Here is a 27,721-nt window from a genome sequence, read left to right as displayed (position 1 = left end):
GTCGAGTGTTCGCGGAACGGAACACGCACGGTATGGAGTACACGCGTTTCGCGCGACTCTAATGACACTATATACCCCGGCTAGAGTACATCGGTGTCGCTGAACCCCGGCGCCTCGAGGCGTTTCACAGGCGGAGGCCACTGAGAAGAATCCACGGACATGCAGCTATATATACTTTGCACCATTACGCTTAATCTACGGCCTGCCGCAGCAGCGTCGATTCATAGAGACAGCGTAGAAACGCGCCGCGTCACCGGGAACGCGGCTCGTTCGACGTCCACGTTGATTTGCGATCTCGCGACCGGAAGAAAAACCCGCGGCGCGACCGAACGATGCACGCCGATGGATCGTGTCGACAGGAATTTCAAACGCGTACCCAGATGCTCGCCGCGCTCGCGAACCCTATGCTGATTCCGCCGGACGACAAGAAAAATGTATCGGTATTCATCCACGAATTCAAATTGTTTAAATCGTAATATTCCTCTCAAGATTGAAAAGAAATTGTTCGAATATTTCCTGCCACCGTAGTGTACCAGCTATGTGGCTTATCAGCAAGATATGGTTATATAACATGTTGCATGCATCCATCAAATCGAATGCTTTTTAAAACAAAATTTTGTTAATTTAGCCACGCTGTGAGGTCTGGAGGGTCGACAAAACGTTGCCTCGGATAATGCATCACCGAGCACAGGCGCTGCTGCTTGGGTACCATTTCCATCCGCTGGTCGTCGGTGAACTTTGGCGAACGCGACGCTGAAGACCCCGGGAAATTCCAAAAGAGCCCGGAGCATGGTTCGATTGACCTCTAGCAACAGGATCATCTGTCCTCTAAGATACTTAATCCACAGCTATCTCCGCGGAGCCAGTATACGTGCCATATAGAGGCTTTCGCACACGGCCGCAAACAGCGAGGGAGATTGGTTCCAGGCGTCGAGTTCTCCGAGTTCGCGCGCCGTTCGAGCGGCTCCGCGCGACTCCGGGTCCGCCGTGGGAGTGAGCACGAGCAGGTAAGAGCGATCCCGTCCAGCCAGGTGAGAAACAGAGACGCGGCGGTCCGCGTGCGAGGGGGCGAGTGTAGGGGAAATCGTTGGCAAGAGCAGCGAGAGAGGAGTTCGTAGAAGGAAAAGGAGAGGGTACGGGGTAGAGAGGGAGGAGGGGGGGGGAGGAGAGCAGCGAAAAGAGAGAGGCCAGTCGAGCGAAGAGAAGGATCGTCGGCCAATGAGACACCAGGCCGGCGATGACGTCGCCGTTGTCTCACGTCGAAGTCTCACCAAAAGTCTTCGCCAGCCACCAGTTCGTCCGCGGTCTCCCGGTTGGACGAGGAGCTCGTCCTTTTCACGACGTCTTCGCCGAGAGGTGGTTCAGTTGTTTATTTATTTTTTTCTTTCCCACCGTTGACCGACCAGCGAAACCAGCCAACATTGGACTACGCATACAGGGAGGCATCGTGGCTGAAGGAGGCTGCTGTCAGCCATGGGGACGGGTAAGTGTGCTCGAGGAACCGTCTGCTTCAGGGATTCGAAGCTTCGCCTCGATTTTAACCGTTCCCCGTCGATCGATCGTGATCGTTACCGTTCTCCGCGCTGGTCCACACGGTGTCCCCGTCATTCGCCATTGCTCCTCGATTTGGCGAACGGGGGACCGGGTCACGGCGGACATTACCGATGTCCGGCAACGGTTTTCTCCGTTCGTTGCATCGCGAACCAGCCTCGTGATAAAATAAGAACGGATTCCACGGCGGGAGCTCTCCTTGGGTTTCGACGCTGAACGGGTTTAGCTTCTTCTAAAGTCAAGGTCGTCCCGGAGAATATCCGCGAGTGCCTATCATACGGCTCCGGTTCGCTCGCAGATCGAATCTCGTTCAAGGATAATCCGAAACGCGGAATAATTAACGCGATAACGAAGACTCTCGGGGTTCCCCGTAATGGTCGTCCCTTCGTTCCAAGGAATTTTATTCCCGTTCGACTCGTTGGAAAACTCTCACGCTCTTCTTCCTCCAACCTTGAATTAATAATGGGTCTTTGAAAGTCCTCGATCTTCCATCAGAAGCGTAACACTTTTGCCGATGCTTCTCCGTCCAAAACGAATTAGTGAAAATACTTGAATACGTCTCTTGCGTTCCGAGAGTATCGTTTATCAATTTTTGAATAGTAGAGTTCCCGCGTAAACTTGACCTTACCATTTCGGGGAAGAAATGAAAACGCGCGTGGAAAAGTCACCGTTATGTCAGAACGCCCGATAGTTTCGACCTTTAGCACATCCTTTAGGCAGATGGTGTCAAGGATATGCGTGAGTCGCGCGAGCCGCCTGATCAGAAATTATGCGACTACCTGGGCGTAACGCGAGCCGTTTGCGTTTTTGCGCACTAAAACGAATCTCCCGTTTTCATTTCTCTGCAATTTTTCCGTCGCTTTAATAGCCGTCTTTTACGCTGGATCCTTCACTTGGCTCGTTCGACGCGCGTTCGACGACCTTTCGATTCGGTTGCATCTTTTTGGGGGGCCGTTTCCGGTTGTCGTCGGCGTTAACCACTTTAAAAAGACATGCCTCCCGCAAAAGGTAATCGCTTCCCCGCGAAAGCGTCCCGAGTTTAACGACGATTCCATTAAAAATTACGTCACGAGTTCATCATCGATGATCTATGAGCGGAAGAAATCCAATAACAATCGTTCCGTCACCGCCATTATCTAACCGATTAAAAGTCGCTTTCCCGACCTTGGGAATTGCGTGTTCTTAAATGGTCGAACGTTCTAGAGCGTTAATAAATTAGAGATCGGTTCTAGTCGCCTTCCGCCTATGGAAAATAATTTATGGACCAACGGATCGTTGGATCCTTCGCGCATTTTGCCCCTGGAAATGAAAGTTTCGTCCGAGGAACGGCTCGAGGACGACGAAAATCGAGAAAATCGACGTTTCTCGATCGTCTCGCAAAGGCAGCACGAGAATATCACCGCGGGCGTACGTGATCCGCTGGTGCAGTGATTTCGAGCAGGGGACACTTTCTGTGACAAGTATAGAAGTTCGCTGGCTCGAATCCGGTTTTCCCAGCGGCAGTGTGCGTGCTTTCGCGAGAGACTTCGATCCCGAGGATGTGCAAAAGAAGGATCCTAGGACGATTAAGCGTGCGACAAGCGGCTCGATAAAAACGGGTCGGGAGTGTAGCCAGTCCGACGCGAGTGAGTGAGCAGTTCTATGTAATATAAAAAAGGATACGCGACAGTGACGAGGAGTGATCCTTTGGTGTGCTTTTATGGACTTGGACGGCGTCACCGCCTCTGGATGTAACGCAAGTACCTATTTTTACCAACGAACTACCGCCGGGGCATTGCGTAAGCCCTGTAAGGAATATAAAAATATTGATGATCAAGGGGGATCGACGTTCAGTTCCTGTCGTCGCGAACCTGCTAGAAATTATCGTGTCGTTTGCAAAAACACGGTTCTCCAGTCACGCGATTAATAGAGAGGATATTGGGGGAACGTAGCATGCTGTTTTTAGTTATCAATTAAAACTGCAGCCTCTACATTGATGATCAATACTGATCTACCATGAAATTATTTGACCATTTTTTAATTCAATTACTAATTAGAAACAAAAAGTTTCCTCTTGAAACGTGTTTGTGCAAATAATCAATTCTATTTTAAACTCGATATCTGCTTATTTATTCTGAATGAAAAATATAATACAATTTTCTAGCATTGCATGCATGCGAACAAAAGAAATTCGAAGAGCAATACTAGAAACACAAAGAGGCTTCATCGACCGCACGAGTAAATAATTGCAACGTCGCGAATCTATAACCCCGAGGTGCATCGAGGACCAAGCCAACAGGAAGAGGATAATGGAACTATAAATATATTTCCATAATAATAAAAGGGACCCTCGAAGAGCAGTCGGTTAAATTTTATTCATGACTAACGAATGCAAATGCGAGATTCGTTTGTGTTTCGCTTGTAAATCCACTCGTAAATCAGAATCCATTAAACGCGAACGCCGAGGCGAGCGAGAAACGTCCGGCAAAAGCTAGTTAGGCGTATTTCGAATTTGTATTCGTCGATTATGAATAAATTTTGCCAAACTCCGAGCGTAATTAGCTTCTCGATAAGTCAAGACGCGATTACCAATATTGGTCGACGCTTGCTAAGAACTAAATACATATAGAACGGAAGCGCGAACTCTTGGAAACTATGTACCCAAGAGCAATGTCATCGAAATTCATGGAAGTATCGTCGAAACGATCGTGGGCCATTCGTTCGCGCTTTCACGGAATTCACGGTTGCATCTGCGACGCGAGATTTTTACGAACGACGCCTTCGGAACGCTACCGAGAGAGTCCATTATCTTGCAAATGTATTCTGAATACATTACGCGATCGTTTGCTTCTGGCCCGTACGCCAGCACGGTTCGCGACTAGCTAAAAATCGGTTACTGGAATACGTTTCCTGGAATTCCTCCGGAGCAGTTGTGTAGATGAGTACGATTGTCGTCGAATTCAGGGGCCTAGGATTCGTTTAGGGGTCTCATTGTCCTCTAATCTGGGAGAATTAATACCTGTGGGAACAGGACAGTAGATTCACAGTTAAATATAGAGTATGTACTTACATACACCGAACGCGTCGAGCTCGTTGATTACTGCCACGCGTTGAAATCACCAGCGAGACGCACAGTGGGACGCAACGAACTGCCATTAAAGATCGATATTTTCAAGTGAAAAATTAAATTCGTTTGCAACGCTGCTCGAATTATGTGATCTGATATTTGTAACAACGCTAGAAAAGATTGTTGCAACTGTGGAAATTTTGTTCACCGGTAAATCCGGCACCGAGTATCGCAATTTTAAGTCCACCGCGTCCGTTCGAACAGCTATTACGCGTTCACCGTATCCTAATCGACACTCGTTGATACTCTGTTTCTTACTTGCTCGAGCGTGTACGTAAAACGCGATATTCCCTGGCACTTTCCAACGTCGGGCGTTTCTTGTGTCACCGATCGAAACGCCGTACAATGCCGGACCGATAGCGAAAGGCATTGTCGAGGTCGCGGTACACGGGCCCGTAATTTTCCCGATTACGAATCGAAACGATGGAAATTGGGGCGAATGCGTGGGCAGACGAGAGGATTGTGGGCCGACACCTTGCTCAATCGTGCGCGATCCAACGTCGCGTGATCCAAATACGAGGTCTGCTCGATGAATAGAGACACGAACGTCCAAATGACAAGTTGATGTCTCTGTCATCGGTTAGAAACAGTTGCTCGATGATCGTTTCGATGATTAGCTATTTTCTGATTAAGTTAGTTTGTCTAAGATATCGTTCCTAATGTTTGATTTCGCGAACAGAACAAATATCATTTGTCCATTGTCTGTGACCCCGTTTGAACTTCGCTTTGACAGTCATATCGGTTGCGCAACGAAATGTGTATCGCACACGAAGTACGGTTCAGTCGCGTTCCAGCGGTCGCATCCGCCGACTGTCTCTGCTGGAAATAATTAATAAGCGTTACGCGAAGAACTGTCCTTTGTCAGCGTTTAATTATTCCTGAAGAAACTGTCGAAAAAAATTTTGGGCTCTCGTTCGTTAGGGTCTTTCACCCCAGTTCTATCATTCTCCCGATAAATTCCGCCATTCGAAACGAGTGTAGGAAGTGCAGTTGGCAGAGGAAAATCCAGATTTGTACGCATGCAAAGCGTACGTGAAAATCTCTCGATAATTAAGGAAGCGCAATTAGATCCTGGTTCGAAACCGGCAATTTTCTGTCGCGTGTCCCCGTGTCGTTACAGCCTGTACGCTCCTCAAACCGATGACTGTCCTTTTTCATTCATTTCTATGCGTCCGTGCAGGAAACGATTCAATCTCGGCGATTACGGAAACCTGCGTTTCAGCATGCTCGTAGGCGCTATTGCTCGTTGAGTTGCATTCCGGATAATCCAGAACGGATCCTGGAACATTAATCGACTGATTCTTCTCATTTACCTCGATCGATTGCTCGATATATTGTAACAGCTTATCGCAAAAACGATGAAACCTTTTATCACTAAATTGTACAATTTTTTATCGAAACTTCGCTTTTAATTCTCGTATCTTACAAGTAAACTTGCGTGTTCCTTGCTAATTGATCGTCGATGATTCTGTATTTACATGTTTTTCTGCGTTTCCTGACGGAACCAGAATTACTTATCTCTGTCAAAGCTGATAACGAACACGTTCCAAGGCAGTTTCGACTTCAAGCGTGCTTAGGCGTTCATTGGCAGATACAAAGAGCCTAATTAAATTATGACGACGTTCCATGGGCACCCATGGTCTCCTAAAAATGAAGCTTCCACCGTGCTCGGTGGGCGTGATCGTTCGCGCTTACAGCTGAGGCCGTAGAGCTCGGTTTTTGCCAGCACGCTCGAGGAAGGAAAGCCTGAAAACCGGAGATCGCTCCGGCTCCCTATATAATCTTTGCATATTTATGAGTTTCGCAAGTAATATTTAACTTGGACTTCATTCAATTATGCATCCTCGCGGCGGTTTCCTCGGCCCAATTGCATCTTAGCCGCGCTTCTCTATTACAAACGCAAATGCACGCCCGTAGATCGGTGCGATTGCAACGACGAAACGCGTATTCTTCGTTCAGTTCGTTGAAAAATCAACCGTTCCAGACCCTCGCGCTTTAATCTTTGTTCCTCGATAAGTCGGGAAGAGGTTCCGGTCGCAATCAGCGACCCCGAGGCCACGACCTTCGACGATCTTCCATTTTCCTCGAATCATGGTTCTTAACATCTTCTCGAGACGTTTGTCTATTCTATAATTTAATTAATTTCCCTCGTTCGCTCGTTGTTTTTTCTGGTTACATAAAAATTAAGAGTCGCTCTTCTAGGACGATCTTAGAAAATGATCGGTGGATAAGTAAAATTACCGGTAGAATATTCAAAGACATCGGGAAGAATGGTTAATCGGCTCGCGATGGGAAAGTAATAATAATAAAGAATATAATTGCGATTACAACTTAGTCATAGTTATATTGTGTTTCATCCTCGTGTTATTTAGATAATGATCCATCCGCGGAGTAATTATCAAAGAGATCCGCGGATCTCGATGTTGAGAAAAACTGAAAGTAAACGCGCGTAGGGTGTGTTTGCATAGTCGATCGTAAGTCTGGCCTCGTTTTAATCTACCCAATCTCCGGTTTGATCGTAGAAACACCGAGAATTTTTAAAACGTACCGCGTCTCCTTGCGATACGTTTCGAGAATATTACTTATCGTATTTGAGGTTGATGAGAACCATTAACTCGGCGAGCATGCAAATAAATAAAAGAGAACGTCAGCGAGTAGTCAATTCGTGCAAACGTGAAAGTCTCTGTTAATGTTTTATACATTAGTAGACGTTGCTATAAACGCTCTTTATTTATAGCAGTCCATCTAGATTGAAATGTTCCTAGAAAACGAGCAGTTAATTAAAATGTAAATCGGCGCAGAATCCCTATTTGCCAATGGAGGTCTTTTTCTATCGTTTGTCGATCTTACAAAGTCTAATCTGTACTGTTACACGGTCGTACGCTCGATGCATTAAGATTCTTAAGAGGATTGTTGTTTTTTTACGTGGTCGTACCATCAATTTTCCATTGTCCTCGGTCGGTCTAATTGAAAGGAGGCGAATCCTTTTTTTCTGTTAAAGACACCCATTAGCGTCGAAACGATTATCCCTTTGGTTAATTAATTTAGGGGCCGGTACCCGGGGCCGCACGAAATCCCCGGCCCCGCTACCGTATAATAAATACGAGCGTGCGTGCAGAGGTGAGTGCGCGAGATAGAATCCACGAGAAGACGACGACGATGATTAACCGGTCGATCGGTTAGACCGGTATCCACGTCAAGCAACGCGAAAGTGGCGAGGTGCGGTCGTCCATTGCCGATTATAGGCATCCTTCGTTCCTGAGACGCCACATGCGCCTTCTCTCTTCTTCCGTCGACGATATCTACGAGAGAGAAAGGAGGAGAGAGTGTATCTCCTAGTGTGTGCACGTGCACAAACGAGCGTGTCCGTACTCACTCGCCTCTGCGCGTACCTGTGCGTGTATGCGCGTCGACTCTGATCTTTCTCCGGCCTCCTCCAGGTTTTCCCTTCGAGAAATTTTTCTGGTCACGAATGAGTACACCTCGCGACCTTCTGTATCGTATGCCCGCAGGTATCATTCCGGACGTGGAAGGCGCAGGGAACGTCCGCGTACATTAGACCGCATCGCCCGGATCGAATCGTTAATTTTCAAAATACTCCCCTTGTAATTTATGGCGTGAACGTTTTTATGGATCTTCGGAAATCATATTTTCGACGGAAAGTAGGTCATCTCGGGGCGCAAAGAAACGTCGACGACCGGTGATCGATGATCAAACGCGGAAAAAAGTCATTTTATACAAATATTTAATCGAACGCTCAGGCTATTAATCCGGCGCTTCAACGTCCGTCGATTTATAACGCGGTGTTCGCGCTCGAATTAGTCATCCTCGACATTGTCGAAAGGTAGAATCGTTTGCAACTTCGTCGTTTTCTGAACTTAAATGGTAAATGGAATTAAATCAGCAAATTAGAATCGTAAAAAATAGATAGGAATGTATTCCAGGCTTTTAATCGAAACCATCAATTTCGTTCGCCTCCACCTATTTGCATATTCGGTTCACGACCTCGGGTACGATTCAGCCGAGAGCAGGATTACAGAATGGCGGTGATTCGTATTAGACTAGTCGGGGGTCCTTGAACCTCGAGGAATCCACTTCGGGGATCAATAATATCGATAAAGCGAGGCAAGTGGTATTAACCTTCGTGGAATATGTTCGAATCCTGTACGAGAATTCCATTGGTTTATTGGTGGAAACATGAGTATTTGCGATACGTCTTCGACTAGTTAACAAACAATACTAATACCGATAAGTGTATTCAAGGTCGGCTCAGGGGTACCTAGGCAATCTTCAATCATATTGGTTAATACCTCAGGATCATCAGGTTAATCGCGCTCCTCAGATTGATTAATGATGCTCTTCTCTGACCAGTAAAAATATTCTTCCAAGAACAAAACGTTCTACACCTGTTTTGTCAAATCATCTGTCGTTCTAACAATTTGCAATTATTTTCAAACGGTATTCAATGGCATGCGTTAGCATAAAAGTGCAGTAAAGCTGTCCAGCAGCGTTTACTGGCCCTCGTCCACCCTCGATTTCGTTCCAAGGCTCCACGATCTCGTTCCAGGAATATTGTTTTGTGTTGGTTGTTTAATTAACCGCATTAGAGCAAGGAAATCCGTGGGAGAAGAAGAGAAACGACCGACTTGGCATCCCCTGCGCTCGGTTGGATACATTTTCCTCCGCGGTCTTTCTATACCCCCCCTCTTCGCCCCTCTTTCATCTCTTCTTGCAGGCCGTGTATTCCCGGTGCTCGTGTATCGAGCTCCTCGGAAGCAGAATATTCTTCGACCTTTCGCGGCCACCGAGTGTAGGCGCCATTACTCGCCTCCGGGTCTCTCCCTCCCCTCTGCTTCTACTTGTTCGTCTTCTGCCATTCTCTTCTTCTTCTTCCTCGGCGTCCTCTTCTTCCTCTTCTTCTACTTCTACGACTACTCGCGGCCGCTTCTCTTTCTTATCTTGGCCGTCTCTACGAGTCAAGGACCGTTCTCAAGGAGGTCGCTCCTTTTAACCGGGCGTGTAGCTACACGTTTTCCTTTGTCTCCGGGAATCGCTTTCGTATCAAGCCCGTTACGTGGCCACGACGTTTCCCTCGTCGTGATTCTCTTCTTGCTTTCGCTCCGAGCTACGCCTCTCTGAGGAGGAAGCAACGCGGAATAAACCTTTCCGATGTTCCACTAACGCCTCGACACTTCCGTTTCACAGCCAGCCTGGTAGAGTTCCATGCCATTTACACGTTTTATTAACTTAATCCAAGTCCAGGGAAAGAAGGCTCAGACCCAGCGAAGCTCGACCGAATCGTTAGAGTTTCAGTAAACGACAGATTATCATAATATTCAACGCGCCCATCATCGCAAAAGATTCTGCTCGGCAGCAGATCGCGTTCGTATTCTTTCGACGCGTTGCTCCTTTAGATCCATGATAGCGATCGTCCGTCGCTGAATAACTCCGTAGGTCAGGATGTCACGGTCATTGGCTTCCCCGAAGGGGGATATCGTCACGTATCTTCGAGCAAAGTGGTTTGTAATCGAGTTGGTGCACCTGTACAGGATCGACGCGCAGTTAATGGCAGGGGCAAATTAATAATATCGATGACCCGTGTTTTCTCCTTGTCTCTCGATGCGAAACGAAAGACGACCCGGTGATTCCACAGTTTCCAACGAGGGCTGCCCGGATGGCACGCCCGGGAATGTCACTTTTGCTTTTCTTGCGAGAACTCGCTCGACTCCGGCTTCGTCTATTTTTACTTATTTATTTAACGGATCTACTCGTTGCGTTCCAAATGAAATTCAATCACGAGGTTCCCCATAATTTTATCCTGTTTCGAAAAGTACGCGTCTAATATTTTTAATAATCTATATGCACTTAAGATCTCTGACGAGTTGTCCATCGTGCGGAGCCATAATTTGTTATCTGCATAATCTCGCGCGCAATGAATCGTCGATGCAATTAGTTGTAACAATTTTTCCCGCGATTTACGAGTCACAATGTAAATATGAACGAGCAACGTCTTCGTCGACTTAATTGCAACGCGCAAATTTGCGTTTGCACGTCGTAAAAACGTATCCTCCCGCGAAATTAGCATACAAATAATAGGTTTTCTATGGGCCCCGGAGCCGGTGACCGACGCACGACTAATTTCTAGCACGACGTTTGCCTAACTGTAAACCCGTGTGCGAATTCGCGGCAACCTGTTATTCAAATTCTGATCGCAAGCATGCAAATATCGTTGAGGCCGAGGGAGGGACGGCGGTCGTCGTCGTTTAGCGGAAGGGAAACGAGTGGAAAACGGAATTACAAACGCGATTAGCGGTCCGTACAAGGAGAATCTCGATTTGTACCGTTGCTATGACGAATTAAACGCGTCTTCGCGAGCCTGTCTCGTAATAAAACTCGCGGACGATTGCGTAAAATCGCTGGAGAGGTGTCAGACACGTTACGTAAATCGCATTGCAAATGCAAACACGGAGACAGTATGGCAAGGCCGTGGATCTGTGTTTACAGAATCGAATCTCTTGCCCAATAATGGTTCTGGAGCTGCCCATTAGTCGCGGTCTTCGAATAAATATTGGTCTAGGATGATTTCACGAATAATTTCTATTCAGTCAAATATTTTATCCGCAGAGTTGTTCATTACAAATTACTGTTTACTATTCATTTGAATAGATGACAAGACGCGTTTCAAATACAATTCAAGAAAATAACAGGAACTTGTATGAATCATGAAGATTAAACATGCAAAAAACGCAGTACTCTTATATGTCAAAGAGTACGGTACCTGGTTCCAGTGGCAGCCTTGGGTATCCTCCAAGGAGAAAAACGATCATATCGTGGAATCATTCTACCAGTTTTACGTTCTGTATAACTTAGAGCATCGTAAGGGATATTTTTTTATTATAATTTTTCCACTAACCGTACGCTACCACCGTGTATCTAGTTTACCGTAGTATCGACGCGTGTTTTCCAGTTGTTACTTTTCATCGTGTAACCAACACTTGCGTAAGTATCTACGATATTAGGTCTACCGGAAAGTTCTGGCCGCTCGCTGTACAATTATTTCAGGCACGCAGAAAAGTGTTCTTTTCCTTCCCATCGAGTTGGAAGAAGTTGTTAACGTGAACGAAAATTATAAACCAAATATTAATAGTCAGAACCTTTTGGTAGAGAGATGGAATTTTTGATATTTCTTTAAATTCAGCGTCTATTTAAGTCACGATTAAATCTTCGATTCTTTACGTTTCACCTCGGTTATTTACTACCGACGCTCACCTTACAGTTATGCTAATAATCGTTAAAACGTCTGAAGAATCCGAGTTCATTTTTCACTGTAATCGATGGCGAATAGAAATTCCAGGAAGATTCTGGTTTCTGGTGCCGGAAGACGTTAGCAGAAACTTCGATCATCCGCGCGGAGGAAATTAGAACCGTTCGGTGCACCGAGAGCGTATCTATTTATGTGGCGATTGATTGTTTACGATAAACGGTCGTGATAAATTCCCCGGGACTCGGTTCGCTGCGAGGCAGCACGATTCACGTGGCACCGATGCAATTTCCGCTAATAATGTTTTCTTATGCGCCGTCCACGCTGCGAGATATCCCTGTCGCTCGGCAACCTTCCACCCCTTAACGGTTACGATGCAATTATTCGAGCCTCGGGACGCCGAGTGTCATGGGTCGTCGGTGCTTACTTTTCGAGTCCCTTCCGCGGTTCCGTTACGCGCGCTGACACGTACGACGAGACGCGAGGCTGTCATTACCGCGACGATTTTATTATTTCATTGAGCGAACGCGCAGCGACTCCGATAATGAGAGTCATTACGAGGTACGAGACGTCGCCGTTTCCTTCCGTCATCTCTTTCGCGACGAACGCAACCATTCGATCGATCTCTGTTCACCTTGTCTTTCTCGAATCGGAAAATGGTCAAGGAATTCTTTGCGTTGAGATCAAATACTTTTGGCGACTCTCGAAAAAGAAAACCAAGTGAAACGTAAAGAGCAACGCATAGTACGCTTAGCGTAGTTGTTAGTTTGAGACTTTTTTTTGTAAAGCATACCAATCGAATGATGGGATAATGGGGATGGGAAATAACAACGATAAAGGACCTCCAAATTGCGAGATCGGTCAGTCCCAAACGGAGGATCGAAGATTTCGCGTCTCGATCGCACGGAAAATTACAGGTTGCTCCTGCGACTATGCTATAAATACGACTCGATTAGTCGATGACGAAATGTTATACGAGCAAAATGAGTTAAAGGGAAGCAGTCAAGGTCACGCGAATTCTAGAACGCCTAAACTTTACGGACGCAGGTAGATCTCAGACCTTTCCCAACGTTTACGATCGACCAATTAATTAGTTACGCGTCGGGATCGGTTCTGGAACACGGTCGAAACTCGTATGCAAACGTAGAATTTTTATTAGATTGTAAATGTCAGCTCAGTGTTTTCGGTTCCCGTTTCTTGGCGGAAACTTTCACTGCTCGTCGTTCGCGAATGTTGTTTAGCTTGAATATTCATTCTTGTTTGCATATAAAAGATTTCACAATATTCAAACAGAAAAACATCAGAAAGTGTAATCAACATACGAATGAAAATTCAATAAGTCCCCGGCCCGTGCGTTTGGAAACACCGCAGGTGGAAAACTAGAGCTCGTTACGTCAGCGAATCTTGCGATTCAGGTGACGTTCTCCGTGAATCATTTGTTCGCGAGGCAAAGTTAACGTTTAGTTCGATGGCGCGGATCGGTTGACCCTAATAGCACGGTTAAAAGCGTGTTGTCCGAAGGGAATCGATGGAAGATAGTTGCCGGATAATTCCCGTTTATCCGGCAATCTGTTTCCCGTTCGTACGAAGCGCGCTTTACAATGAAGAGGAAAAAAAAAACGAAAAAGAACGAAGACAGCCAGCGGCGCGAGAAACGTTAGAACGGTGAATTTTCGCAACGATCAATTTGTCCGCTTAACAATCGGCAACACGTGTTAGACGGCGATCAGGAAAATTGCTGTAATTTACCGTTTTGCAGTAGTCATCCAGGCGTGCGTACGCGGTTCTTCAAAACCGATAATAAACGCCGACGTTTCCACGTCGGCCGCGTACCCTAAGTGGTCCATCGAGTTATTATCCGGCACTTTGTTTCGCGCTGGTCGTTGTTCGCGCGTATCCACGCCGGCAATTTGAATTCGCGATTCCGTACGCGTCGCGACGTTCGACGGTTTGACAAACGACGTTCTATAAATAGCGTATTTTTCAGGGATCGACGGAACGCGACTGTCTTCGCGCGAAATCGAGCGCGTCGATCTCTCGTGCCGTTCGATAATTTATCGCGGCGTTACCGTTACGATAAAACTCGCGTGCTCGTTACGCGGTAATGAAACTCGTTGCGCCTGTTACGCGAATAACCGGTGACACGTTTACCGAGTCTGCGCCATAATGGGACGCCGCGCGGCACGGAGAGTTCAATGCTTGCAACAGACAGCGCGTGCAATGTCGTAGACCATTACGAGCATGTCACCAGTCTTTCCATATTTAGGGAAACCGTCCGTTAACTCATTGCGCATGCAGACGTGGAAAAATCCTCGTCGTGGGGGGAGGGAATCGTGCACGAGGAAAACTGGAAGAAAAGGAAACGCGATCCTTGAGAACGCTCGTCTCGCGCAGCCACGGATTAATGTTCCACGGAGCCCCGTTTCACGAAAATTTAAAACACCGTTGAATTAAAACCCTTCTCGCAACACCAGAAGTCGAGGATTTAATCTAGAAATTTTTGGTCCCGCGATACTTCGATTTTTCTTTCGTCAATTCCGTTTTTTGTCGCGGAAATTCCCACGGAACAACCAGAACACCTTACCGTTAGCGAGATCTCGCGTGGGAAAAAATTGCCCGCGGACCCACGCGAGGAAATCGTTACGTTCAATATGGGGAATTGCACGATCGTCAAAGAGGTCGCCTAAAGGCACCCGCACGCGATAAATATTGTTAAAATAATATTGAAAATTCAGGAGAGGAACGAGGCTCCGTAATTTTAATTCGTACAGAAACGAGTCGCGTTGTTAAGAATTAAAAAGACGTAGTCGGTCGTCTGCGATTCAGTCGTGAGAATCTCTTACCCGAGTTAAGAATCGGTAACCTTAATAATTATACAAATTTTCTAAACACGAGTACCGTACTTCTTGATGCTCTATTGAAAATGGTAACTTTTACAACAACAAACATTGACTGTTGTGCGAGACTAACGAACGACTGTTGATCACGCAACATTTCGTGGCTACAGGAAATGTTTTTCGAGGATAGATTGTTTTAAAGACACGTGAAGCCATTACTCGTTGCTTAAGAAAATATATTTTTACATAAATTCATTACTCAGGGGATTCAGGTGAAACGTATTGCATAATTCTGTGTATTCGAGTAAGCGAATTAATTCCGAGTCTCGTACGAAATTATACTCACTTTTCTTCTAGTTAATCGATTTTTTTTAATTGCATAAGTATAACCGTTGTATAGCATAAAAATTTAATGGAAAGCGTAAAGCGGGAATATTTGAACGTTCGAGCCTGATGGAATAAAGTAATATCATAATAGAAAATATGAATTGCCTCGTAAAGTTTTACATTTTTAAAGGTCACGTTTTAATACTTCTATCTACAGAATGCATATTTATTTTATTCGCCAAATAAAAACGAGATAACAATGCACTTAGAGGAAGCATATAAAAAAAGGCTGTCGAGAAATGTCTTATTGCAAATTTCAGTTATCTGACACGCTCGACGGAGAAATATTGTAGTTGTACAATGGTATTATCCGTATGTGGGGCACCCTAGCGCTGAACATGGCGGCAATAAACCGGTAACTCTAGGGGGAGAATAAACGTTAACGATACGATTCGATCATCGAATATTACGCGGGACGTCTCCATCGCGATGGGGACTAGTCAGGAATTTCGTCATGGCGTTTCAAACTACCCGGCGACGGTGATAATTGGTGTTTTACGACGCTTCGGTAATTAACGTTCCGCGACTTCGAGTATCGGCGTACGGCTCTCATGGCTGATAAGTTTCAGGATTATGCTTCGCGGTGTTCCATCGTTTCGAGACGGGGATCGTAAAGCGAGTAATCTAATCGGCTAAACGCTCGAACTGCATCTTTCATTTTCACCCATCGCGACGATTGTCGAAAATTCACTCTGACGCGACGTCACCTTATATTTATATCAACCCTTTAATAGAAGTTAGCTTCCTCGATGCAATTTTTCGGTGTCATTTTAGCGTGTATCTCTAAAACAACCTGTACTTAGGAATAGATCGCACCTGTATTCGGTAATAATCAAGAAATTGAGAAGGTACGCGTTAGGCAGCTCTTCCATACCAGCTCGATAGAAATCTTACTATCCCGAGGGGAATCAGAGTGTGAAGCTCTCCTCTCTTCATGAATTAACATCGCGGAAAAGATTGGGGATGTGATCCACGCATGCAAACTCTGCGCTTGTTATTGAACTACTGTTCGATACAGGCTGATACAGAAAGGGTCTGAGACTTTAAGGCTTCGCAATAGTTACTAGAGTAACTTTCAATATACCTATATGTTATTATATACTAAAATATACTACAGTATACCAACATATATGAAGTGATAAAAACGAGGAATATAATTACATATTTCTAGCCATGCATTATATTAATTTCAGAATTATTTTTCTCGAAACTGCGTAGGATTTCGTGGGTATGTCTATTTGCCAAAAATGATTGTAATTGACCTCTGCAACTAAAAATAATTTTTTTTAGAACGATTTGAAATTTTTTAATTTCGACGTTTGTCCACCTACCGAAGAATAATCGCGGTAAATATGCCGGTTATTCGGATGTTCCGGATAAACGGGAGCCGGTTAATCGGAGCTCTGCTGTATTTTGAAGTCGTCGAGTCGTAGATCTTTCGAATAAGCGATATGCAAAAATGCTCGCGGAACTTTTCGAGCGCATCTCGTAGTTAGCTCGAGGCCTCGATAAGTATAGCTTCGACGCTGATGATAAACGACGCGTGTTCGACGCGAAACACCATCTTTAGAACGACAGGCGGCGACGTGAGGTGAATTAGTGCGTTGGCGATGCGAAAGGAATCCGCGGATTCGCGCGTGGGACCCGAGAAGAGCGAGGAAAATCCAGATGGCATTCGCGGGACGCGAAGACTTCGTGCGAACGAGAGCCAAGGTTTCGCGTCTTTGGCCTCGATCGAAAATGATCGAGTGCTCGTTCGATTTAACTCGCGGCTCGATGGAATCGGAAACCATCATCGTCGACACTGATACCCTGGGAATTGTCCTTCTAGGAACGCCGGTCCATTATACTGGGACAATGTTTTCCATTCTTAACAGTTTCCTCTATTAATATATAGTCGAAGCTTAACAATAACAACGATATATTTATTTTGCATTGTTTAAACTCACTGGACGATCAGCGATCGATGGACCAAAATGGAAGGGAGACCTTCGGAAACATGGCCGGTGTAATTGTTCTCCGTTGAGCGGTGAGTTGAACGCACCCGGGAGAATTTCGATCGACGATTTCGTCTATAGGTCGATCGCGTTACGAGGGATCTTTACTGTTAGACGTTGCAAAGCGGCTGCCATTTTACGACGCGTCTCTTGATCGTAACACCGCAGACTCGATGCAAAATCTGAGGGAAACGTAACGGTACACATAGGTACACAGAACGAGCCACTGCTTCGCGGCTCGATTCTCTTCGTCGGGTTTATTTACGTTTTACAATCCACGCATCTGCACTCCGCCACGTTTGGTTAAAAGTTCCCTCGTTTCTGAATGAAATCGTGTGAAATATGCAATGGCGGATTCACCGCGAAGCTTGTGTCATTCGATACAAATACTTTTGATCAAAGAGATTTTAAGATTTTAAATGGGTTTGAAAGAATTCTCTTTAAAACATACAAGTACAAGATGTACAAGAACTGTACGAGCATAGAAACAGTATTACAACAATGTTTTGGATCGGTTTGAGTGTATCTTCGAAGACGTAAGAAAGACCAGATTGCAAACAGGAAGCAAATAATTTATTCAAAAATAAATAAAACCGCAGTGCGCTACTTTAGCAATAATTTTAATGAAGCAATTAGAGAATACACCATAAAGAAATGTCGGAAGACACACGTCGTGTAATTAAAGCTGTTAAATAATATAGAACTAAGTAGAGGGTTTTATATTATGGTTCTAGGTTTCTTTTAGCGATATTTTAATTTTATTATCATTGCAATTTTTGTGTATTTTCGTATATCTATGTTAACGATTACATGACAATAATTATTATTACAAAAGATAAATATTTGTTATAGAACGTAATTCTTTCAGAAGGGTCCTTCGAGAATATTAGCTTCGAGTATTCAAGGATATAGATCGGCCATTGGAAATTTCTTATGAAAGAAAAACAGCATTTATGGAAATTGGTAATTTGAAGTTCTAAAGTATCTTAAAACTAATAATGTATAATTAGTAATTTTCAATACTTCCATAATTTGATAGGCATATCCGAGTTTAAGAGAAAGAATAACCCGGGATCAAGGATCTCCTCCTGCTTATTTAACTAACATACGATGTTTCGATTCTTTACGAAACCCTCTTAAGGTAACAAATCAGCAAATACCTACGAATTGTAATTAATTTTACGGAATCGAATGGATCGAGCCGCGTGTTTGACATGCTTGGTGTGTATCATCGAAAGGAACGTAACCAATATACATTTCCTGTTGAGGGAAAATACATTAGTCATTCCCCTTTAATTTTATTATCAGTTATACGTTTCCGGAATACTAATGGAACGTGAAAATTTTCCGGCATAGAGAACAATTACTTTTAATTAATCTGAAAAAAAACAGACAATTATTTTTATTTCAATTTATAGTCAAAATTATCTTTTCTGATCAGGATAATTTCTTTCAGATGAGCCAGATATATTTGCAATGACGCATTTTTTTGTAAGAAGAGTGATCATCGTTCTGTGTCCAAGGCTGTCCGAGAAATTAATTCGCTTGGCACAACGCGGAGATAAATGTTTCATTAGCATTCCGGCGATGACGTAAACCTCGTTAAACAAAGGCTGCGCGAGTTTCGGTTCGCGGCCTTTTTCCATGTTTCTGTTCGATTTTTGCTAGCATTTTATTTATTCCGTAAGGCGACAATCGACGATTCGCGATCTTCGGCCGGATTTCCACCAGCCATCGACGAGTAGACGGAATCGTATATTGTTTCTGCTTCCTGAGTCCTCGCGCGCATACGAATCAACGTTCCACGTAACGTTTCGTGAACTGGGTAGCGATTAGGTTGTAAAAGATGCATTTTCGATCGAATATTTTCACTGAATTTTTTCGGAATGAAAGAGCAATTTTAACGGCAAATAAAGAAGAAAAGTAACGCCAGTACAGAAAGTAGAATAGAATATTTCAGACTGGAGAAATCAAGTCGACTATCACTGAATATAATATTTTTTTAATTCGTAATATATCATGAAAAAGGCACTTTATTCAGGCCTTCATACTCCAAGAATTAGATAAAATCCAAATAAATATTAATATCGGTAAAAAATGTACGATTTCAGTAACTCATAATAATGTAAAAATGCGTTGCATAATATAGTCACTGAAAACATTAAATACACGCGAACGTGATCACAATTTATTTTCACTTACATTTTTTGGAAAGTTTAAAGTGAATGCGTCTGGCGTAGAGAAAAAAGAATCTAAGAAATGTAGAGCATCGATCTAGTGCTGCGATCAAGAGAACCAAGATGGCGGCCATTTATCACCGCATCCAATTTCCCTACTTATCGAGTCCAGTTAAAACGAAACAATATACGATTTTGTGGGTCCGTAAAAATTGTTTAAACATCGATTAGGGGATCAGGACGTAGAACAATCGATACGGGGGATAAAGATGGGATCGTGGAGGAGTTAAGGAAAGAAAAGGAGCCGGAATTAATTTGATGGTCGGGCATGGGCGATGAGAGGCCCATGCGCGTTACGCCAGTTTCGTTTGTGCTACGGTAACCCAAAGAACTTTCACTTCGCAACGGAATAATTCTGTCTCGCCTCGTTCGCCGCTCTCTCGCGTTACTTCGTAGTGGGCGTAAGTTTTAGTCCCGAATCCACTCTCGTTGAGTTTTATACTTTGTTGATTCACGCCGGATGTTGCCACAGGCGAGCCACGATGGACGTTGGGGATCGTGCTCGGAATAGGAACTTCCTAACGCGCCGCGAATCGCGAGACAAACGGCTCGCACGAGCATCCTGGAGATTTCCTCCTTCTTTTAATAGAAAACCACGTTCAGTTTGCAAAACGTAATTACGCGAGCCGTTCACGTACAAATATGGCGGCCCCAGATGCCTTATCCAAGACATTTTTTAACGTCGGTCTTAGAGAAACTTGAAACAACCGAAAGGGATTGCGAACCGTGTTTGCGTTTTCTAAAATTTGTAAAGATCCTCTCAAATATTGGATTTTCGTCGTTAAGTTTGGCTAGTCAATTAGCTCGATTGGAAAATATAATGACTAGGACGTTCCTTTTCTAATGCTCGATTTAATGGTCCGTTTTAATGGCCGGTAAATCGAATAGGATGCACGTACCATTGAGAGGAAGCTTTAATGCTTGGGATGCGAACCAGTAGATGCAAGACGTCCGCCTAAACCCCAGGATGTTGACCTATGCTTCCTCTGTGTTTGACGATCGTTATGAAATTACGTTAATTAGCACAAAGCGGCCGGTGCCACGGGAATGGAAGCAATTCGCGCGGAGATACCGCAAATTACACAAATTACACCAGCGATTATGACAAATCTTAGCAGATGTCAGGGTCATTGCTTCGGAACTATGATTACACGGCTATTAAACACGGCGGGAATGCAACGAAATTTAAGCGCGATAGGTTTACTCTCCTTTCTTATATCGTTAATTTATCCAATGTTCAAAAATTTATCAGACTTCGTAGACGAAAGGTTTCTTTTAAAGTATTTTTCATCGCATACGAGATCTCAGTATTCTTGTAAAATCGAAGATTTATCGGCGTGACACTTATTTTTACTGCGTAAATTCCGATTTTAATTGCGATCACGAAATTTTGTCTTTAATATATGCAAGATCGCTGCATTTCTCCTTCGTTCACGCTACTCGAGCGTGTTCCTTTCGGCAACGGATACCTACATGCGTGTTTAAATAGAGAAAGCTCCAGCGACGCGCAATTTTTACCGTTAAAATAGCACAACGATTAATAAATATTCATACGCGGCGTGCACGTGTGCATGCATCTTCGCGTCACGCAGTTTCGTCGGCGAGAGGACGACCAACGTAATAATTAGGGCTCTATTTCAAGCTCGACGTCTCTCATTAAACGTCTAACTGTATCCTCTCTTCAATCGTTCAAATTTACGGCCTCCCGGGAAAGATCGGTTTGCCGTCAAACTACCTGTTTCGAAAACTTTGCCCCCGACCATGGAAATTACTTAATCGTTAGCGTTAAACGTTCGAACAATTACAAAAACTAGGAACGAAAATTCCTTTGCATAAAAGAAATCACTTGGAGAGGCAAGAGCGTTTTCTAGCGTGAGCTACTTTCGATCCTTCTTTAATCTACGATGCGTGGGATGTTCTTCTCCTTTCAAAAAACGAATACAATGTTGAACAAAAGTATTAATTAAAATATTACGTTCTGTCCAGCACTGTAGAAACCGTCAAAACAAGATGTAGCAAATTATAATATAAAAACTTTCACGGCGCCGATCGAGCAACACGAGCTTCCATAAACGGAGAAAGCGTGGGTGAGAAGAAATCCGTGGATCTAGAGGCTCTATCCTACCATTTGTATCGTTATCCTTGATAAAGGCGAGCGTCTATCGCATGATAATTAAATGGCTCGGTTAAGTCATCGGTAAATGTCAGCTGACACGTTCGAAGGATGACGAAATAGCGATTCGTTCATCGCTGGATAAATATGGAGGGAAATCTGGTCAGGAAGTCAACGACGGATTTTCGGGTGCTGGGCGCAAGGTTCCCTCGAGGTCCTCGACGTTTTTAGTACGGCGAAAGGGAATGCGTTACAGTTTAAAAAACGAGAGAAAGGCCGATCGAGAGAATCGAACGGAGAAGTAGGCCATGGAAAATGACTTTGGCGAATTTTGCATTAACCCGGTTCTATCCTCTCGATGTTGCAGTTTCGCAACAACGGCGCGTGGGAGTTTCGCGTTATTGAGGCATGTGCACGAGCACGCGTTGCGATGTGGCGTGCGTACGACGCCGACTAATTGATAGGTTTTGTCATCGTTTCCTTCTGTCTGCCTACCGGATGATATCATTGACACGGTAACACATTTCTCGGCGATACCCTAACCGAACGACGCGGCGAAGTTGCGAGCACCACCGAGCGTAATTCCGAGGCACCCGATTTGCATAAAACGAACGCGTGTCGAATGGCCGGTGCATAGGGGGTGACATTGAACATGGTACAAACTGGTATCTCCGCGACTGTTGGACACGTTGAATAGCCTCTTTTATCCTAAGTGTGTTAGGGTAGTAGTCCCGATTCCTCGGACATGCTCCAGCGATCGAACGCCTTGCGATGGATTTCTTATTCCGCGTAAATGTAGCATCGATAGAGCGACTCTTTGACTTTAAAATACGATTGTACGTAAACTTGTTAGATATTTGGAGGAACGAAAAATTGCGATGCTTGTATTCCATTATTGGTACGTTCAATCAGTGTGTTGGTATTTGCCATAGCGCGTTCGCACGGAATTGCGGAAACGCCGGGCGTTATCGATGCATCTAAAATTGGTCGGCGGGGCTGGGGTGGCCAATTTCCGTGACGAAAATTCAGTTCCCAAGGACGAACGGGTCTAGCTGGATCGCCAGCTGTCTAGCTGATACTCACTGAGGTGTTAAGGGTACGAGGAGGTACTGGTGGACGATGCAAGCTGTCGAGGAGGGGACAGGAGGGCCACAGGTGCATCGCACTCACACGCCCTCCTTTATTACGTTCCTCCGCGTCTCGTGTCCTTCTCTTTCCCGGTCCTCTTGCTTGCTCCTCGTACTTCTGCTCGTTAGTGACGGGGCTCGACGCGCCTCCAGTATCACTTGAAACACTGACCGAAATTAAATCGAATATCCGTGCGATTCTCTTTTTACACGATACAGAAAAAGCGACCTGGCTCTATTTCTTCTTACGAATTTTTTGCATGTGTGTCTTGTAGAATATTCATTGTATATAAATTCAATTTGTAATAATATTTGTTACGCATAGAATCCCCTTCTGACAGGAATAAACTAGGGAACGCATAGACAAGAATAGTTAATAAGGATGATTCCTCGGTCCACCGCAGAGGTACATAGCATCTTCTTTGCGACACGATCGTTCCCTCTCGAAAAAAGACTTCCCGAGTCTATAACAAATCTTTATCAAGATCGAGGCTAAATCGCTTGTGAGCTAGGAAAGCAGAGTCTCGAATGCTCATCGCTATTCGTGGACATGCTCGTTCCTTCTTTCCCGTCATTCCGCCTCTATTCGCTAGTTTCTTCGTCCTCGTCTCCACGGACTCGTTGCTCTTCTCCCACCAGGTCTCGGTCACTCTTCAGCGTTTTCCTCGACGATCATCCTTGTTTTTCCTACCTCCGTATATTCTCCTCGGTCTTTTTTCCCCTCCCCTCGTCGTTTTTCCCGTCCTTCTACGTTCCATTTGCTCGTTCTCCTAATTGTCCTTTTCTTTTTCTCTTCGACGTTCCTTCGAGCTTTCCGCCGCCAATCTTCCACGTTCTCGAACGAACTCGAACGTTCCTCTTGCTTGTTCCTTCTCGTTGGATCCTTCCTACCAGATGCACGGTTGTTAACATTTCGATCGCCCCGGCTCCTGACTTATCCCGCGACGTGCCGGTGCGTCCGTTCGAACGTTCGCCATAAGACGTCTTCCGCGAATCGCGTGCACCGGTGCCCCATGAAAATCGCGCTTCCGGTGCTTCGTGAAATCTCGACGAAGCTTCGCGAACGAATCTTCCTTGTTCGCGAAGATCTCCAAGATCCTAGGCTTTAAATCGACCGTGTCAAATTATTTTGGTCTTAAAATATTTATCCACAAATGGATGTTCAGAGGGTGATTCTACGGGGTCAAAGCAGAGAGCATAATGTTGTGAGTGTGTGGAAAATAATTTGTACGTCCCACTCTGGACTTCTTTACCCGATCTCGTAACACAAAATTGTCCAATTTTCAATTACGAGAGAAAACACATAATCTCTCGTTTTCTCCACCGTGGTCACTCACAGTTTCGCATTACGCAATTCGTTTCTCGCTGGGAAGCGAGTTCTAGAATTTCAAAACACCGCGTAACCAGGAAATTGGGGGTTTAGGGCCCAGGGCTAAGGTAAGCCGATATAGTTCGGGGCCCCGTCTGCGAGGGGGTCGTGTGGATGCCAGCATGTTGTCGGCATGTCAGTCGAACAGGTGTACGTGCATCAGTTCCCTCGTTTCGCGGGGCAAAAAAGGTAGTTTCTTACAGTTTTAACTCCGCCACTGGATTTTTCATTGATTCACCGCAGGGAAACCGTCGTTTTCTCTGATGGTCCGTGTCTTATGCTCCGCGGAACTCGTTTTCTTGGGACGTCGGTCGCGCACGAGCGATTCCAAAAATCTTATTACGCCGGGCGACCATTTGCTCCCGCTTGAAGGGCATTCGGTCGAGCGAGACCGAGATTGGACGATGATATAATTGAGCGAACGTAATTCAGGGAATCGTACGAAAAACCCGTGTCTCGATCGTCGCTGAGAGCGTCGTAACGATAATCGAATTCCAGCGTGCGCTTTTTGTCGCGTGGGAATCGACTTATTTTTATTGATCGTTCGTTTTCTGTTTGTTCCAGCCAAGATGAAACGTCTTTGGCCGTTGGTGGTGTGGATACTTCTATCTCTGTGTCCAGTAAGTATTCGTCGAGGGCAATTTACATATATCTATTAACAGTGGCATTGGATGCGGTTGTTTCATCGATATTGCAAAAATTTTCTTATTCGTAAGAAAAGTGAACGTTAAGAAATTACTAGAGGTTCGAAGACTGAGCGATTGAAACGAATGTCCGTAGGCCGAATCACTCAGAGGACTCGGCCGTGGATCGAGACGAGAAGTATTCTTCCTGAACCTCGAAGATGGATACTTTGGCTGTCAGGTGAACGAGTCGACGGACGTTCTACAGCTCCTAGAGCTGTCCAAGCTCTGCGACGGCAACGTCGACTGTTTTCAAGGCACGGACGAGCAACGCGACAAATTGAAGTGCACAGGTGAGCCTCGGAAGCGATTCGGTGTATGAGAGAGTCTCGTACGGAACAGTGCGTCTCGTCGTATGACCGCCGTGGACGGGAAAACGAGTATCGTTGTCTCCCGACTCGGTTCCGGTACCGAGTTTACATCTTTAATTCTTCTATCGTTTCCTTGTTTCGTTACGATTAATCGCAGACATTGATTTTTATTCGTTTCCGTTCGGGAATAATTAGAATTCGAGCAAGCTACGAAGGTTGGAACGGATGTAAAATGGGCGAATAAGCGGATGCACGAGAGAGGGGAAGGAAAGATGGGTTAGAGGCGACACGAACCGTGGGAGTCGTGTCTGTAAGAAGGGTTTAATGCAGAGCAAACGCACGATAGAGAAAAATCGCGTTTATTAAACTCAGCGCGTGAAAATTGCAACGGTTTCCCATCGTTGCTCCCGTGTAATCGATCGTAGTTCGACCGACGAGTACGTTGCACAATCGCTGGGAAACGAATTACTCATCGTAATCGACAGCTTTACGTGTACTTGCCTCGATCTATGCACCGTCTTCCCGCGATGATTCAGCGATTTATCGTCGATCGATGGAGATGCGGCGCGACGTGCTACGAATTGATTTTTCCTCTGTTTTCGGCTAACTGTAGATGACTGCACGAAGGAGGACGGGACCAGGTGTCTGAATGGCGTTTGCTTGGATTCCGTTTGTCATTGCAACGACGGTTTCGGTGGATGCAACTGTCAAGTGCCAGGTTGGTATCTTTTTTGCTCGCAATATGTGTACAACGGGTACAAAATGTACACAGGATACGAAAGAAAAGGGCTCTCGAGACTTCCGGGGTGTATAGTAGTCGCTAGGAGGTCGAAAAATAATCGTATGCAGCGAGTACACGAATGATTATCTCAGCTTGCACAAGGCGTTCCACGCATTTCCACACGTGTCTCGTATCTTCGTACAGCATCGGTGAATCTTGGCCTTGTTCGAATCACTCGGGAGTCATATTTTCACCTCCAAAGCACGAAAGCATGAAATCTTACAATATTAAAAAATTATAATACAATGAGAACGCTTAATTGCAATGTTAATCGCGGTCGCCGTCTTTCTATTTCAGAATCCGACAAGGTTAATTGTTCGATCTATATCAGACGGCCATTTTTCTCTCGTCAGAGATGGAAACAATTCTTATTACAATTCTTTTTACTTTTAATCGTTCTAATAAAATTTGCCCCGTCTCTGCTAAACGCCCTCCAAGGCTTGAGTCCTTTTTTTTACAACAGTGGCGTGCTTGAGAGTCGTGAATTAAACGGGGCGTGAAGAGGAGCGCGTGTAAATAAACAGAAGGCGCATAAAACGAACGATTAAAGGGGACGGGATGTCTCTTCACCTTTTTCTCGCGTTAACCGGGATCGGTTAACCGGGTTCGGTAGCCGAATCAAGGGGTTTCGAATTTCACACCGCTCGTGTGTGCGTCCCGAAGGTAGTTCGCTGTATCGTTTCCACCACCGACCACACCTGTTCGCAGTGATTCCTCGCTGGCTACCGTTTGAATATTTTAGACGCGAGTACCGTTAGGTTTCACGACTGCCAAGCTGTCCCGTAGCGACAATAATATCTAATGCGAACGCGTTTTGCAGACGAGAACGAGTGCAAGTACCGACCCTGTGATATATTCGCGCATTGCACGAATACCCTCGGTAGCTTTCAATGTTCCTGTTTCCCCGGCTACCGAGGCGACGGTTACTATTGCGAAGGTACGTATGCAATCGCGATTAGCGATGAGATCAAGCTCAAAAAGCGGTCATTCCTCTGTTAACACATCTTTAAACGTACAATTATCACTAAACTATATTATTAATTCGACCATGTGAAGTGTGGCCCTCTTCAAAATGAGTAAACAAAGCGTAATGATTTGCACATTGTTGAGAGGGCGAAAGAAAAAGAGGTCTGTCGGGGACTGAATCTACTTGTAAAGGCTTCGTTTCATCGCTGGGCGCGATTTTTTTCGCGAGGTTCATTCGTCGAGCTCTTTATTGCGAGTGTGCCTCATTTCCGGTTCGTTGTAGACATCAACGAGTGCGATAACCCAGCATTCGCCGCGAGATGCGTGGAGAACGCAGAGTGCTGCAACCTCCCGTCGAACTTCCTGTGCAAATGCAAGTCTGGTTACATCGGAGACGGCGAGGTGCATTGCGAGGACGTCAACGAATGCGCCATACCGGGTGCGTGCGCGGACAATACCGTCTGCCACAACACCCCCGGCAATTATAGTTGCGCCTGTCAAGATGGTTTCACGGGAGACCCTTACGATAGCGTGAGTACGAAAATACCACGCGAAAATGTGCAATTCCGTTTGTTACATTGAGATACAATACGCCTGCGTCACAACGAGTTTAGGTCTTCTATATATTTATGCGCTAATTTTACCAAGACGGTGTTATTAACGTAGTAAAGTATTTATATGACCGGAGTGCAGTATTTAGGGCGAACAAACCGGATAAATTTGTTGCACAGAACCGGAGAAATGATTAACTCCCGTGACGTACATTACAGACGATAGTATCGCTTAGAATGTACTACAACCAGTTTCACAGTCCCTGAACCTAAATTATAACGTTCTAAACTCATTACTTATTTGTAGCTTGTAGCCATGTAAAGGGATTTAAAACATACCGTTGAGTAGAAGATTAATTAAATTGCTCGTCTGTTTTTTTTTTGTACATTCGCTACGTCTGTTCAGAGATGCGTCTCAATTAACGGGATGCTACTGTACGAATC

The 27,721-nt window shown here is 45.0% G+C and overlaps 1 protein-coding gene across 1 annotated transcript in view; it reads left to right on the top strand.

The window, feature by feature from the left end:
• Positions 1–1,349: 1,349 nt before the first annotated feature.
• The window catches only part of LOC122400816, a 108,667-nt gene continuing 82,295 nt past the window's right edge, over positions 1,350–27,721 (top strand). The window contains exons 1-6 of the mRNA XM_043402485.1: positions 1,350–1,483; positions 24,550–24,605; positions 24,766–24,961; positions 25,593–25,697; positions 26,581–26,697; positions 27,010–27,284. Coding sequence (XP_043258420.1) covers positions 1,474–1,483; positions 24,550–24,605; positions 24,766–24,961; positions 25,593–25,697; positions 26,581–26,697; positions 27,010–27,284 — 759 coding nt within the window. The 5' untranslated portion in view covers positions 1,350–1,473. The remainder of the gene's footprint in view (positions 1,484–24,549; positions 24,606–24,765; positions 24,962–25,592; positions 25,698–26,580; positions 26,698–27,009; positions 27,285–27,721) is intronic.

The sequence above is a fragment of the Colletes gigas genome, unplaced genomic scaffold, assembly GCF_013123115.1.
Source record: "Colletes gigas isolate AHSC1104 unplaced genomic scaffold, ASM1312311v1 Colletes_gigas_Sc00020, whole genome shotgun sequence".
Taxonomy (NCBI): Eukaryota; Metazoa; Arthropoda; class Insecta; order Hymenoptera; family Colletidae; genus Colletes; species Colletes gigas.
The sequence above is the reverse complement of the archived record's forward strand: the minus strand, read 5'-3'. Positions and strand labels throughout refer to the sequence as shown.